General features: G+C 45.2%; 1 protein-coding gene across 1 annotated transcript in view; it reads right to left on the bottom strand.

Moving 5' to 3' along the window:
- LRGUK (leucine rich repeats and guanylate kinase domain containing) overlaps window positions 1-14300 on the bottom strand; it is a 124186-nt gene that overhangs the window by 30132 nt on the left and 79754 nt on the right. The window contains exons 13-15 of the mRNA XM_057549974.1: window positions 13874-13987; window positions 11638-11839; window positions 10919-11014 (exon numbers count right to left, since the gene is read on the bottom strand). Coding sequence (XP_057405957.1) covers window positions 10919-11014; window positions 11638-11839; window positions 13874-13987 — 412 coding nt within the window. The remainder of the gene's footprint in view (window positions 1-10918; window positions 11015-11637; window positions 11840-13873; window positions 13988-14300) is intronic.

The following is a 14300-nucleotide window of genomic DNA, read 5'->3' on the forward strand; positions in this document are numbered from 1 at the left end:
TCAATGGCTCCCCATTGTCAGAAGATCAAGTTTCCAATCTCATTAGCGCAGCACAATGTGCCCTTTGGAGCTGCGTACAACTATAGCTCTCCTGACGTTTCAGTCCAGAAGATGCTACGCCCGCTCTTCCCTCCACGCTTAGGCATATGCTGTTCCCTCTTCTGAGACCTTCCCTTCTCTCCCATCAGTCTGCTGACTGCTCTGCAACCTTGAGGACCTGGTTGAAAGGAGGACTTCCTCTTGGAAGTGTTTTCTGATCCAGTTCTCACATCCCAGCCTGAATTCAGTGTCCTTTCTTAGTATTCTTAGGACTTTCTGGAAAAGTTAATAAATGAGTTTCCTTCTCCGTTTGATGCTAAACCTATCCTCGCATGCTGTGGGGCCTCCAGCTGCCCTGATCACACAGTGTTGTAACGAACCCTCCTATCCGTCTCCCTTGATAAGAGAGAGAGCTCCTTGAAGTGTCCTCACCATCTTACTCTATGTAGAAACTATCACAGTGTCTGGCATATATGAAGTACTCAATCAGTGCTTGTTGGGGGACTTGAACTAACTTAAGAAAAATAAGTTATGAGATGTTAAAAAATTCACCTTATTCATTTCATTGTGGACAAACCAGATAAATCAGAGGGTAATTATTAGTATAACATAGGCTCTTCATTATACAAGAAGAGTCCTGCATCCTGGATTGTAAAAATATCAATTTCCTCTACTGCACTTGAAATAACACTTGACATACACACAATTTTCGTGGACACATGCTCTTTGTGTAAGATAAGACACATTTATACAGGCATGTAGTCGTCAGTTACATTTTTAAAATACAGGATGCCAAACACAGCTTAACATGTACACATAGTAAGTACTCAATAAATATCTTGTAAATTCTTAAGAGTCGAATATTAAACTGGTTGCTTTGCTTACGGTTATTCTCTTGTATGTGCATGCTAGGGTTCACAGGATTGAACCCAATGAGTATATCTAAATGTGCCCTGTCCCCAGCCAGAGTAAACTGGCTGCGGAATGAGCATCTGACCCACGCTGGGCCAATCAGAGTCTTTCCCTGAATATAATTTTATAAATCTTAGGACCAAGGAGCATGTGAGTTAATCCCTTTCTGGTAGTGGGAGGTGCCAGATGTAAAACCAAATGTAAAATTTAAGAGCTACTGATGGTCATATTCCCTGCCATGTGCAGAAACTGATATATAGTCATTTATATCACAGAGATGAAGCCAGCACGGAGAAAAAAACAGAGATGAGAAATGCTAAGAGTCCTGGAGATGACAAGGGTCCAGGAGATGACGAAAATACTGGAGATGATGACAGTTCTGGTTATGTTCAGAGATGGTCCCCAATCTCTCCGAGGTTCTGCTGCCCCTCTGCCCTCCCCAGAGTTTGGTTGTGTGACATACTCCCCTCCCTTCTAAAAGATTCACGTAAGCTGGCTCAGGTTGGATTCCCGTCACTTGCCAGCAAAAGAATCCTGATGGTATGAATAGATAAATAAAAAACGGATTCGCCTCAGTGTTCTCCCTACTAATTCTTTTAACCAGCTGGTTTGGCATAACGAAGGCATGAGCTAATTTACATGAGGTTCCCGTTCAAAGAGAGAAGGAAGGTGTCCATTTCAAACAAAGTAAGTTTCAGGCAGTATAAGCCAACGCAAATCGGAAGCCCTCGATCACTTGTCATGGGTGTAAAAAACCTGTCCTCTTCCCACAAATTAACTGTGGGTTTGGAATGTTTGTGGGAGAGACCAAGACCCAGAAACCCAGAGACCAAGACCCAGAAAGGATTCCTTTCTCAGAGTTCTTTTTGCTTCTGGACCCCTCGATAACGCAAGAAGCATGAGAGAATTTTCTAATCTAAAAGTGAATTTTCCTAATGAATAAAAGAAAGCTTAATGGCAATTCAGCACTGCTTCAGCCAGAGCCTGAAGTCATGTTGGAACTTGTCCAAGTCTGGACACAAAGCCTCCTTGCTGGCACCAAACTTTCAGACCAGCTCTCTCTGCTGGAGGAGGGGTACCGCTTGCTGGTGTACCCCACCACAGGGCTGCTCTTCCAGGCTGCGAGGGCGAGCCACAAAAGAGGCACACATGTGCAAAGGTTAACTGCCTTCTAATGATCCAACGGCGGGCCTCCCATCTATGCTGACTAGGGGTTGCAGAGGGAAGCCAGTGTACAGACCATAGCGCCCTGGCCATAGCTCTCCATTCTGGATGGCACTGCTTTAGGGGGCGCAGACGTTCATGACCTGGTGGCCCCGGGACGGCTTACACCTTGGTGCTCTGACTGCCCCGAGCTCACAGCCTTCCCTTCCAGCTGCCCTGTTCCCCAGCAGACGCCTGATTCTGGGGTGCGGCCCGGCTATTGTCCCCTGGTGCTCCCCTGTGTTTCCGGGTGCCTCTCCCTTTGGCTTGCTGCCTGGAAGCACTGTCCCTTTGGACAGAGCTCTCTCTGGTCTGACTTGTCCCCTGATGGGCTTGAGTCTCTTTGTCAGGCTGCTGGGCGGGGTCCACATCATGCCGCTCTGGGGCACCCGAAGCAGCCTCTCCCTTCTGAGACCTTCCCCTTCTATGAACCTCTTTTTTTCCGCCTTGTTTGCTCTCTGGCAGCAGAAGCATCCGGTGCTGACTCTGCAGAGGTCTCCTTTGTGGGGGATGACCCCCTGGAGTTGGCTGATCACCGCTGAGGGTAGCTGTATTTTCTTGAGATAATCCTCCAGAATTCTCTCTTTTCAAAGATGGTCCTTTCTTGAACATGGCTACTTTCTGAACCAGGTCATTTGCGAGGAGGTTGGCATGGGCCTTTCTTCTGGAATAATGTCCTTTTCCCCTTTTCTCTTCCCGTATCTGGGCATCTTTAGGCAATGGTTCAGCGTGGGATGGTTCAGGAATGGCTGGTGTATGGACTTTTCCTCTCCAGTTCCCCTGAGGGCTCCGAGGAGGGCTGCGGTTAGGGTGGCTGGGGGCCTCTGGGGGAGTCAGCTTACTCTGGGATTCTGGCTGCAAGGACGCCTCGTGGCCTCCAGGTGGCGCCCTTCTCAGCTGTGAGGGCCCTTTAGCGGTCTCTGTGGATAGGGTTTTTTTTTTTTTTTCCTAGCTCCTGTCTGCTGTACTGGCTCTTGGTTTGGGGGCAAGGCCTGTACATCTGGGATCCTTTTGCTGGAGGAGCGGCCTGCCTTGGGAGCTTGCCTCTCTCCTTTGCAGGCCTCAAATCATGAGCGGCCCCTGTGTTCTGAGGCAGCTGTTCTGAGAAGGGAGCGGGAATTCGAGGGAGCTTGATTACCTGAACCCCCCCTGCCTCGGGCGGATCGGGGGCGGCCCGTGGTACCAGCTCCTGCACCGGGGGGCTGATAAGGGGGAGCTTCACCTCCCTGACTCTCTCTTCCTGGACTTGCTGGGGACTGTGGCCCGGATGGGGGCTCAGGTTGTGTGGCTGTTTGGAATGGGGGCTGCTGGTGGGAGGGAGTTTACTGGGGTCTCCTTCCTGAGCTAGCGGGGGCCTGGGAGAGGGAGTCATAGTCTGATCTGAGGCTGTTCCGAGAGCCTCCTGTCTGCTGGGTGAGGGCAGTTCGGGTGTGCGCCTCCGACTCTGGAGAGGAGCGAGGACGCGGGGCTGGGGCAGCCTGGTGGGAGCCAGTCGGCTTCTGGGAGGCAAAACCACCGGGTCTTCCCTGTCCTGGGTCTGTGTGGTACTGGCTGAGTCCTGGGGATGTGGCAATTCTGGGTAAGGAGCGTCAACCCGAACAACTTCTGCTTTAGGGATTCCCTCCTCCAGAGGTTGCTGAGAATCTCCCAGAGGTGGTCCAAGCTTCTTGGCCTCGTCGGGACCAGAAGGATCTCTTGGGGGATCATGATGGGAACTGCTGGGTGGGAGACTGGCTGACCCAGTTTCCTCATCCTGGGTTCTCTGGGGGCTAAGGGATGTGGGGTCAGATCCCTGTGGAAGTTCAGAGCGGAGAGGGCCAGTGGGGGTTACCTTGGCCTCCCCTGATTCTTCATCCTGGTCCAGCTGAGGGCGGTGGGCTGATGGTGGGTCAGGGTGCTGAGAAGACCCTTGGGAAGGAGTGATGGCAGACTGCCCCCCTTCACCTGCTTTCACCTCAGATGTCTGGGCCTCATTCTCAGGGAGATTTGTGGTTCCTGTTTTTGAAGAAAGATCTGATTGTTGAGCGTCCCCTTCCTTCCAGTCTGGGGATAAGTCTTGCGCCTGCTGGGGAATACCAAGCGCTGGTGAGCTGGGCTGCGGCGGAGGCACAGCGCCGACCTGGCTATTGGGAGAAAGCTCTTTCTGATGGGTTGCTCCCTCCTGAGTCAGCTCCTGGTTCTGGCAGGGAGCTAGGCTCTGATTTTCAGGGACCTTTGCAGGAATCTGCATTCCAGAGAGACGCCCTGTTATCTGGCCACCTGCTTGCAGTTTCGCCAAGCGCCTTGGGGGTGGAACCAGGTGTGCTGGCGCCCCAGAGGAAGTCTTCTTGCTAGAGGCAGCTCCTGCTTTAATATAAAAAGAAGTTTGCTAAAAACATCTTAACAAATATGACGACGTAACTTTAGAAATTAATAACCAAAAGGATCTTTTCTTTTTTTTGATGCACCTAGGATCTTGAAAAGAATAAAATGACACACATCGAAGAATTTAACCGTCCCTTCTCCGTGGGGATACTAGTGCCTATAATTCACTTATTTAGTGGAATTAGAGCAATTTTTAGTCAACTGAAAACAGAAACTTTTATGAATGAACATAGAGAGGCTTCTTCACAGAACCAAAATTTATATCTAGGTCTGAGAGTGGCCAGAAAATTTTCTAAGTGAATGAGATTTTAAATTTCACCACCTTAGGGGGTCAGTGCTGCTTTTCATGGTAGAAACTAGAGGATGGACAGCGAAGCCAGACGAAGCCCCATTTGTTTCCTTGTTTAATGGCCTTTTTCCTTGTCCCATAAAGAAACTGCGAGCTCTGTGAGGAGTCGTGCCAGTTTACCAGTACCTGGCAAGGTGCAGAAGCTCAGCAGGCACTCAGTAAATAGGTGACGAATGGAGGAAGGAAGGAAAGAGTAGATCGGATGGAATCACAAGGCACCACGGCTCAGGGAAGCTGCTCCTGGGGATCCACCATCCAAGCTGCTACCCCACCCCCACCCCCAGGGCAACCGCTTCCCTCCAAGTACTACCCTGCCTTCAAAAACGGCTCTCAGGGGCTTCCCTGGAGGCGCAGTGGTTAAGAATCCACCCGGCAGTGCAGGGGACACGGGTTCGAGCCCTGGTCCGGGAAGATCCCACATGCCACGGAGCGACTAAGCCTGTGAGCCACAACTACTGAAGCCCGCGAGCCACAACTACTAGAGCCCGCGAGCCACAACTACTGAAGCCTCTGTGCCACAACTACTAGAGCCTGCGAGCCACAACTACTGAAGCCCATGCGCCTAGAACCCATGCTCCGCAACAAGAGAAGGCACCGCAATGAGAAGCCTGCGCACCACAACAAAGAGTAGCCCCCGCTCGCCGCAACTAGAGAAAGCCCGTGTGCAGCGACAGAGACCCAACACAGCCAAAAATAAATAAATAAATAAATAAATTTATAGAAAAAAAGAAATGGCTCTCAGAGACCACTAGCCATGCCAGAGTTGCAGAGGGGGGTTGCTTCCTTCAGTCACCGCCACGGGAGCACGTTCTCAGAGTGATTCTGGTCTCCTGACACAATCGCCCCAGCGGGCACTTGTTTAGGGTAGAAGCCCTGGTATATTCTGGTGACCCGTACATCATTGTAACCCAGTCCTTAGGACACAGCTCTGAAATGCTAGTGGTCACTTCACAGGCGGCACACCGGTCTGGAACAGCCTTGAAGAAACTAGTCTCAGCTTACTGTGGGGGAGACCTGATACTCAGAGAGTCCAAACCGCATCAGACCTCTGCGGTGAGCCCAGGGTGGTCTGTCCCCAGAAGCCAGCCAGGCTCCTGGCCACCAGCCCTTCTCTCCCCACAAAGCAGGAGGTGCTCGGACTACTCTGGGTTCTTCCTGAACCTCCTAGGCTGGGAGTGTACCCCGAGCACCCAGTCAAGCCAGATGTCTCCAGGGACGGGGAGGTGAGGGGGAGAAAGGAAAACCTTACCACTTGGTGGGGTTTCTGAGAGGCTGCCCTGTTCATTATTCTTATCACCCTAGTTTACAACAGTTATAAATTAAAACACAAACTTAGTCAAGAAACAAGGTTAAAATAAAATGTGAGAACAGTAAAAATATCTAGACTAGGCAAGTTCATAGAGACAGAAAGTAGATTCGAGGTCACCGGGGGCTGGCCGGGGGTGGGGTGGGGTGTGTGTTGGTTATTTTGCCCAATGGGTATAGAGTTTCTGTTTGGAGTGATAAAAAAATATTTAAAATAGGCAGTGAATGTAATTAACGCCTTTCAGGTGTACATCTAGAATGGCTAAAATGGAAAATTTAACGGTTTTTTTTTTTTTACCACAATAAGAACGTATTTTTTTAAAAAACAGAAAAATATAAGAATACTGAAATCCAATGCTGAAGGTTCTTTCCATCTAAGCCCTCCTGGTTTCCTATAATCAGACACGAGTTTTTCACCCCACTTTTGCAATTTAACAATTCACATAATTTGCCAAATGATACCATGACCTTTATTAGGGACAAAGGCACCACTTTATGGACTAGTAAATTGCTCAGTTTTCCCCTGTTTGACTCATCATCACCATCATCATTTTTCTCTATCATTAGTCAGAATTCTAAATAATGATTTTCAAATAAAATTTTATTTTATGATCTCTGTAGCGAGAACTCAGGGTGGTGGTTGGATCAGCTTTTTAAAAGCTTTGCAGGAAGTACTATTCCAGAAATCAGTTGTAAAGAGACAAATGGAGTGTAAAAGGCATGCCATATACTGAGTTCTGAATATAGTGAGTTTTTCCTTATTTTATAGACATAATATTGTTTACTCAGGATTTTTTTAAATCTTCCTGCTTTAGAAATGAATATTACCTGCATTGTTACAGGGGAAAAAAAGACAATTCTGTACCTTAATTGATATACATTTTTAATTAATGGTAGATCTTGAGGGTTTATAATCACTCTGTACCCAAAGTTACTATTTTATACATGTATCAAATGAAAATTTAATTAGTCTCTCCTCTGGTGAAGGTTTGCACTTCTGGGTCCAGGCTGATGGGCCGCTGTACTCAAATCTGGATAAACATTGGGCTTTCTTTCTTCACTTTATTCCACTCTCATCATTAAGAGTAGAATTTAAAATTGCATTCTCAGTTACAAATTAGTAACATGAAATTACTAAAGATAAAGCTATGTATTATTACTTCAAATGTTTGGCAATCATTTTCAGTTTGCACTGACACAGGATTACTGCTTCTATGAAAACAACACCACTGGCCATCAGATTTCTCTCTGTACTGAGGCTGAATATACAGATGGACGGTCTAATCTAATTAGGGAAAACCTCAACTCTGGAAGATCAGATTCTAAAATGTTCCATAATATTATATATAGTTGTTTGGGGTTTTGTTTCTTAGAAATGAGAGTTCAAGTTATTTCTCTAATCAAATTAATGATTATTGATGAAAGTTAGAATGCAAAACTAAGGCTTCCCATTTCCAGTCCAGTTTTTTAATTGCTCAGACAAAAAAACTGGCTTTCATAGAATCTTAAATATTTTTAATTTCAATTTCTTACCTTTGACAGCTCAGTTATACATAAAAATTATTCCAGTATACTAAAATTATGGATTTTTGCTTCTAGGGATCCATTTACATTTATGTAAGTTATGTAAGTCTTTATGTAGATATAGCTAAACCACAGAACCTAAAATCAGAGCGACCCAGCTCAGAGGGGAGGCCAAGAGTTGAGAGCCAGCCAGGCCTGTGGCAGTGACCCTCTGGGGCTCTGGGCCCCCCTCAGGGAGTCACGAGATTCATTTTGAGGTGATTATGGTTGCACCCTGCTCTCCTGCAGTGAACCTGTTAACATCTGGCCCGTACCTCACAGCCCTGAGACTCAGAGGGGCCGCTGGCTCTACTCCTGGGCCGCTAGAGACACTTATAAGCTTATTAATAAGGACTATGTTAATTACAATTTTTAAATACTTGAATAATATCTGGCCTCCACAAAAATCACCTTATGTGCAAATTTATCCTTAAACTATCAACTGAAAAGAAGTGACTTCCTCCACAAATGAACTGTATAAATAAAATAAAGTGTTTGGCTTCTTAAGAAGACACATTAGTTTACAAATAGTAAACCTGTCAGAAAAACTGGCATCTATTGAGGCCAATGATTTGATATATTAAGTACAAACCTGCCCATCTACTTTTAAAAGCTGGGATTCAATTAGTCAGTAACTGGATGGACCAGTTTCAGGTATTAAATGTATCTGAGAGCGAGAACACTCTTACTTACAAATTCCATAATTCATTAAATCAGACAGGTCTAACCTAATTAGTCCGAATAAATGAAGTTTCATAAAACCCTTCAAAACAGGAGTCTATTTTCCTATGCACACATTATCTGGTCTATTAATTTGCCAAATGGCAGCTACAACCAGTACTCAGTGTTCCTGATGGTTGCAGAGTAAGACAAGCTGGGGGCCGCACCCCGCCGCCGTGGAGGTTAAGTCTTGCTCAAGAACCACAGTTCAGAGGCGCCCTCAGTGCTGCTGATGGAAAACCACGCTTGTCTCAGTTGCTCGGAACTGCTCAGGCTCAGGGGACCGACTCAGGTTTCTCCAGACCCCGAGGGGCTGATTTAAAAGCCACGGCACCAACTTATTAATTTACATGGGAGATGGGCCTGGCACAGGGATGCGGCAGGCTGCTCTCACCTAGGGGACAGCCCCATGGGAACAGGTCCATGCAGGGGACCATATTAAACATCAGAGGTTGTTGGGCTAGCAAAGACTTAAAGCAAAGGGAGCCAGATTTCCTCAAGAGAAACTTCCATGGAGCTTCCACGGAAGCCTCATTAGATAGACTGCGCAACTGGACAGGATCAGCTTTCTAAAGAACAGACCTGACGTGGAGGAGGAGGCCGTGCGGGACGAACACCGCCCAACGCTCACTGGACGTCCCCCTCCGCGACACAGCGCAGCCCTCCCTCCGCCAGAGGGGCCCACTTTCACAGCGCGCACTTTCTTCTGGTACTTTCCGGTTACTTGTCTCCTAGGAGACGCACCTGGAAGGAAAACCTCGGTCATTATCTGTTGGTTGTTACCATTTTCACACCGACCTCATTCCAGAATTCCATGGGCACCTGAACTGGAGAAAGTGTGTAGAGTTGCAAAGCAGCACCATTAGTCTGAATTCCGGCAAAACCGTGACCGGGCCTGCTTCTGCCTGGCCAGGATGCAACCTGGCCAGCAAGATCCTACGTGGGCAGAGGCACAAAGGCTAAACCACACGTACACACAAAGCAGTGGAGCATCTGCACAGCAGCAAGAGTCTTCCATTATATTCTACATTATGTGATACGTGAATGCAGTTCAGTCCACTGCATGGGGGACATGCTTTTTATTATTATTATAGTGGTGGTAAAATACATGTAACATAAAATTTGCCATCTTAACCATTTTTAAGTGTATGGTTCGATAGTGTTAAGCACACTCACATTGTTCTGCAACCAATTCCCAGAACTCTTTCCATCTTGCAAAACGGAAACTCTGCCACCATTAAACAGTGCCCCTGGTCCTCTCTCCCCCAGCCCCTGGTAACCATCCTCTTTCCTTCTGTCTCCATGAATTTGTCTACTTGGGGTACCTCATATAATTAGAATCATGCAGTATATGTGTTTTTGGTTATTTCACTTAGCAGAATGTTCTCAAGGTTTATCCATGTTGTAGCGGGTGTCAGAATTTCCTTCCTTTTTAAGGCTGAATACTATTCCCTTGTACATATAAACCATATTTTGTTTATCCATTCATCTGTCAATGACTGCTTGGGTTACTTCCACCTTTTGGCTACTGCATTGTGAATAATGCTGCTGTGAACGTGGGTGTACAAAAGCTGTGCAACACCTTGCTTTCAGTTCTTTCGGGTATATACCCAGCAGTGGAATCACTGGATCATACGGTAATTCCATTTTTAATTTTTTTGAGGAACCACCATAATGTTTTCCATAGCAGCCACACCATTTTACATTTCTAATTTCTCCACATCCTTGCCAGCACATTTTCTATTTTTTGTTTTGTTTTGCTTTTTCATAGTAGCCATCCTAAGGGGTGTGAGGTGGATTTGGGGGGAAACTGTTAAATACATCTCAAAATACTCATGTACTAAAATTCTGATTTAGGGCTTTAGAATTCCTAGATTCCAAGGAGATGCGCTCATGTATCCCATGTCATTTGCTGTGCATGATTCATTAGGCAGGTGGGGAGCATTAATTCCATCTAACAAGACGGAAGCTCAGAACAGCTAAGCAGCCTGTCCCAGGGGGCAGCAGGGCCAGGACCAGGCTCACATCCCCTGACCAGTGCTCTTCCATTATACTTTGTAGTGCAACATTTTGAGGACTATGGAAATGCAAAGAAAGGGGGAGAGAATCTCTTGGATTGGGACAATGTTGTCAAGCAGAACACCACCTCAGCCCCCTTAGGAGCCAAACTTCCAGAAGGTGGAGTTCTGAACTGTGGGGCTGACCCATACCTACTATGAGTAGGTACTCCAAGGTACTGCCCAATATGTCCTTAAAGGACAGTCTTGTGAGGTCCATTATGGTCACCTTGACAAGCAGAGGGACTGGTCCAGAGGGCGGATTCATGCAGCTCATTTGTGGGGACCAGAGGAAGTACACGGATTAAAGAGTCAGAACCAGCTTTAGCCTGGTTGATGAGTCCCCAAATAACAACCCACAGATTTGTTTTCCTTTCCATGCCAAACAAAAGGGTTAGAGAGGTACCTGTGGTTGGAGCCAAACTCTTGGCGGTTGCCTCAGACAATCCAAGGTATTCTCTAATGAGCTGACTCAGATTTTCGTAGGCAACATCCAGATCATCTACAGTAAAGAAGAGAATGTATGTTAAAGCAACAGAATTATATCAAAATAGAGCCAATCTGTGGTGATGATTTTTTAACTAGATCTAATTTTATGAATACTTTGGTAGGCAGAATTCTAAGACCCAATGACACTTCACCCTTGTATAATCACCACCCCCCCACTTGAATGTGGGCAGAACCTGTGAACATGATGAGCTACGACTCCTGTGATTACGTTAGGTTATATGGCAAAGGGATTTTCACGAATGTAATTAAGGTTACTTATCAACTGAGTTTGGGCTAATCAAAAAGGAGATTATCTAGGTGGGCCTACTCTAATCACATGATCCCCATAAAAGGAGGTTTTCTGGTTGCAGAAGAGGAAGGCAGAGACTCGAAGCATGAGTAGGATTTGATGGGCTATTGCTGGCCTGAAGATGGAGGGGGCCATGTGGGTAGGACCTGAGAGCAGCCTCTAAAAACTGAGGGTCACCCTTGGCAGATAGCCAGCCGGCAATTAGGGACCTCAGTCCTACAACCACAAGAAACTGCATTCAGTCAACAATAAGAAGGTACTTTAGAGCAGATTTTTCCCCAGTAACCTTACACTTCAAAAATAAAACTTTGTTGAAAGTTACTGACCTGCATTGACTACTGCATCAAAATATCCTGGATATTTCTGATTAATTTTAATATAAAGGTCTACTCTGGAGACAGCAAATTCGATCTCTATACGACTGAATAATCCTTTTCTCCTCAAGTAGCCCTCATATTTTTTCTTGTCCATGGGTACCACCAGGATGTATCGAGGCTCAAAATAGGAATGTTTTAAACTTCTTACACCCTATGCATTTAAAGAAAAGATAATCAGTTAGAAACAGAGACACAATTTAGAAATCATTTAGGAGATACGTGACAACATGGGTATAATAAGTAGTGTTGTACTGAGGAATTTATTTTACCTGTATAATTAGCTATTATTTTCCTACAAATATCCCAGGATTAGATTACTTCTCTCTGCTCATCAAATATCACGTTATCACTGGAAAAATAAGGATTTGTCCTACCTGGTTATCCTCTAACTAATCATTCTAATGCATATGACTCTTAAAAGAGAAAACTGCTAGAGACAAATAGGTATGCTCACTGCATCTTTATTACTGAAAAGTAATTTCAATTCTACATTTCAAAAGGCATCCTTGCAGCCCCAGGAGATAGAGATCTTACCATAGAGAAAGGCTCCTCTGTTACCCTTGTGTCATCAACTTGGGCCCTTCCTGTTCCTAAACCAGCAACCTGGTTGGCTGGTTCCTATCCTATCTCACAGCCTGTACCCAGAGCATGGGAAAGCCAAGCTCATGACACCCCACTAACCAGGAGCCCACACAACCCGGGAAGCAGTGGCAGGTAGTGCTCGAGGACCTGGAGGGCTGGGTCAGGACTGCAGCTCTCCAGCTTCTGTGACTCTGTGCAAATCCCTCAAGCTCCCTGAGTAATCAGGGTCCTCACCCGTGAAATGGAGGAGCTACTCCAAATGGACTCTGAAGATTCTTCCATCTCAATCCTACCATCAATAATTTAACTCAATGTTCAAAATCTCTGTTTTTAAAAATTCAGGGGGAAGAAATACAGGCTCTTTTCAAAAACAATGTCTACAAGAGTCAATGACAAGGACAGTTGGGAAAAATGGTTTAGCTGGGAAGCATCAGGAATAAAGCCTGGTTTATGGACTCAATCTCTTGGAAATGAGTAGGAGAAAGCTCTCAGGAAGGAAAAAAGTAAAACAGGAGCCAGAACTTAGAACCATTAAACTGGAATAAGTTAGACACAGGAGCTGGTGAGTTTCTGCACTAAAAGTTGCATTAATTTTTGCTTCTGCCTTGTCCAAGGAAGACATTTTAGAGAAAAGGTCTTTTTTTTGGGCTAATTAGCATAGAAACAAAGTAAACCTTCTTAAGGATGTACAACCAATCAACTGCAGAATGATAAGAATTGTAGGATTTTGAAGTTAGGAAAATTAACGAACTGGAAGAAACGTGACCAGTTTCACTGAAGCGAGGCAACACTTAGACCAATACAAAGGGCCAAAAAGGAATCACAGTCTCCTGCTCTTTGAAGTCAGAGAGGAAAAATGTTTTAAGGGAGATTCAAGTCGATAGTAAAGGAATACCAAAAAACCAATCAACTGTCTCTGAAGATCTCAAATAGTTAATACAGCTACAAATTTTTAAAACAAATGAGTAGGAAGTTCCTGGTTTTACTCTGGAGTTGATTTTAGAGAGACTTCTGTATATTCTAATTACAGAAGGTCACTGGGGGAAGACGGGATACTGGGGAAGAGAGAAAGATCTCCTGAAATCTGCAAGTCTAAATTGCTCAAAGTATGAAAAGATAGTAACCAGTAAGCAGCTGGAATCAAATGGCAGCATGGCCCATGTGTCTTCCCTGGAGAAGGAAGGGACAAGGTCAGTGGCAGGGCCCTGCCACTGTCCTGTGTGGACAGGGAACCAGTTCCACACCCGGTAGGAAACATTTTATCTGATATCACTTATACAGAGACCAGTGCTCTAAAAAGAAAAACGGATAATTTAGTGAGGAAATAACTTAGAAAATAAATCTTGAGTGGCAGTTTTACTCCATATCATTTGGGTGATGCCTAGTATTGTAATCTAACTCCTGTCACTTGAATTATTTATATCTTGCCTCCCCTAAGCTAATAACAAACTTAAAATCTCACACATTTGTACGCATTCCTCTTGGGCCTAGCAGTGTGCGGCCTACACATTGTAGACCCACACACTGTAGCCCCCTCCCCAATCCCAAATATATATACACATTTACGCATTAAAAATAAATCGATTGAATGGAAAGTACTTACTTCTATTTCCATATGAACACAGCTTGCTAAACCATCTCTTGCGATACCTTCTATGGTGTCCCTACTTAATCCATACTTGTGATTACCATAATTAAAGGTTAGAATGAATTTCCCCTGCAATGTAGAGAAGTACAAAGATTTTGCTATAACAGTTGCCATCATGGAATTTAATATAAATAAAATGATTTGATGTCTTACTTTTATATGATTCCATAAAACGTACAAATATTAGCAATTGTATAAGGATGACAATGGGTTTATGAAACTTAATACCAAACTCTGATAGAGAAATTCATTCAGAATTCCCAGCTGGCCAAAAAATATTAGGCTTTTGGAAATAACCAGCTGACCAAATGTTAGAGCAGAGTGAAGGCAATGAAGCTTATGATAAACAGATCATTTTGCTTACTTACCCACTTCCTGCCAA

The sequence above is a fragment of the Balaenoptera acutorostrata genome, chromosome 7 (assembly GCF_949987535.1).
Source record: "Balaenoptera acutorostrata chromosome 7, mBalAcu1.1, whole genome shotgun sequence".
Taxonomy (NCBI): Eukaryota; Metazoa; Chordata; class Mammalia; order Artiodactyla; family Balaenopteridae; genus Balaenoptera; species Balaenoptera acutorostrata.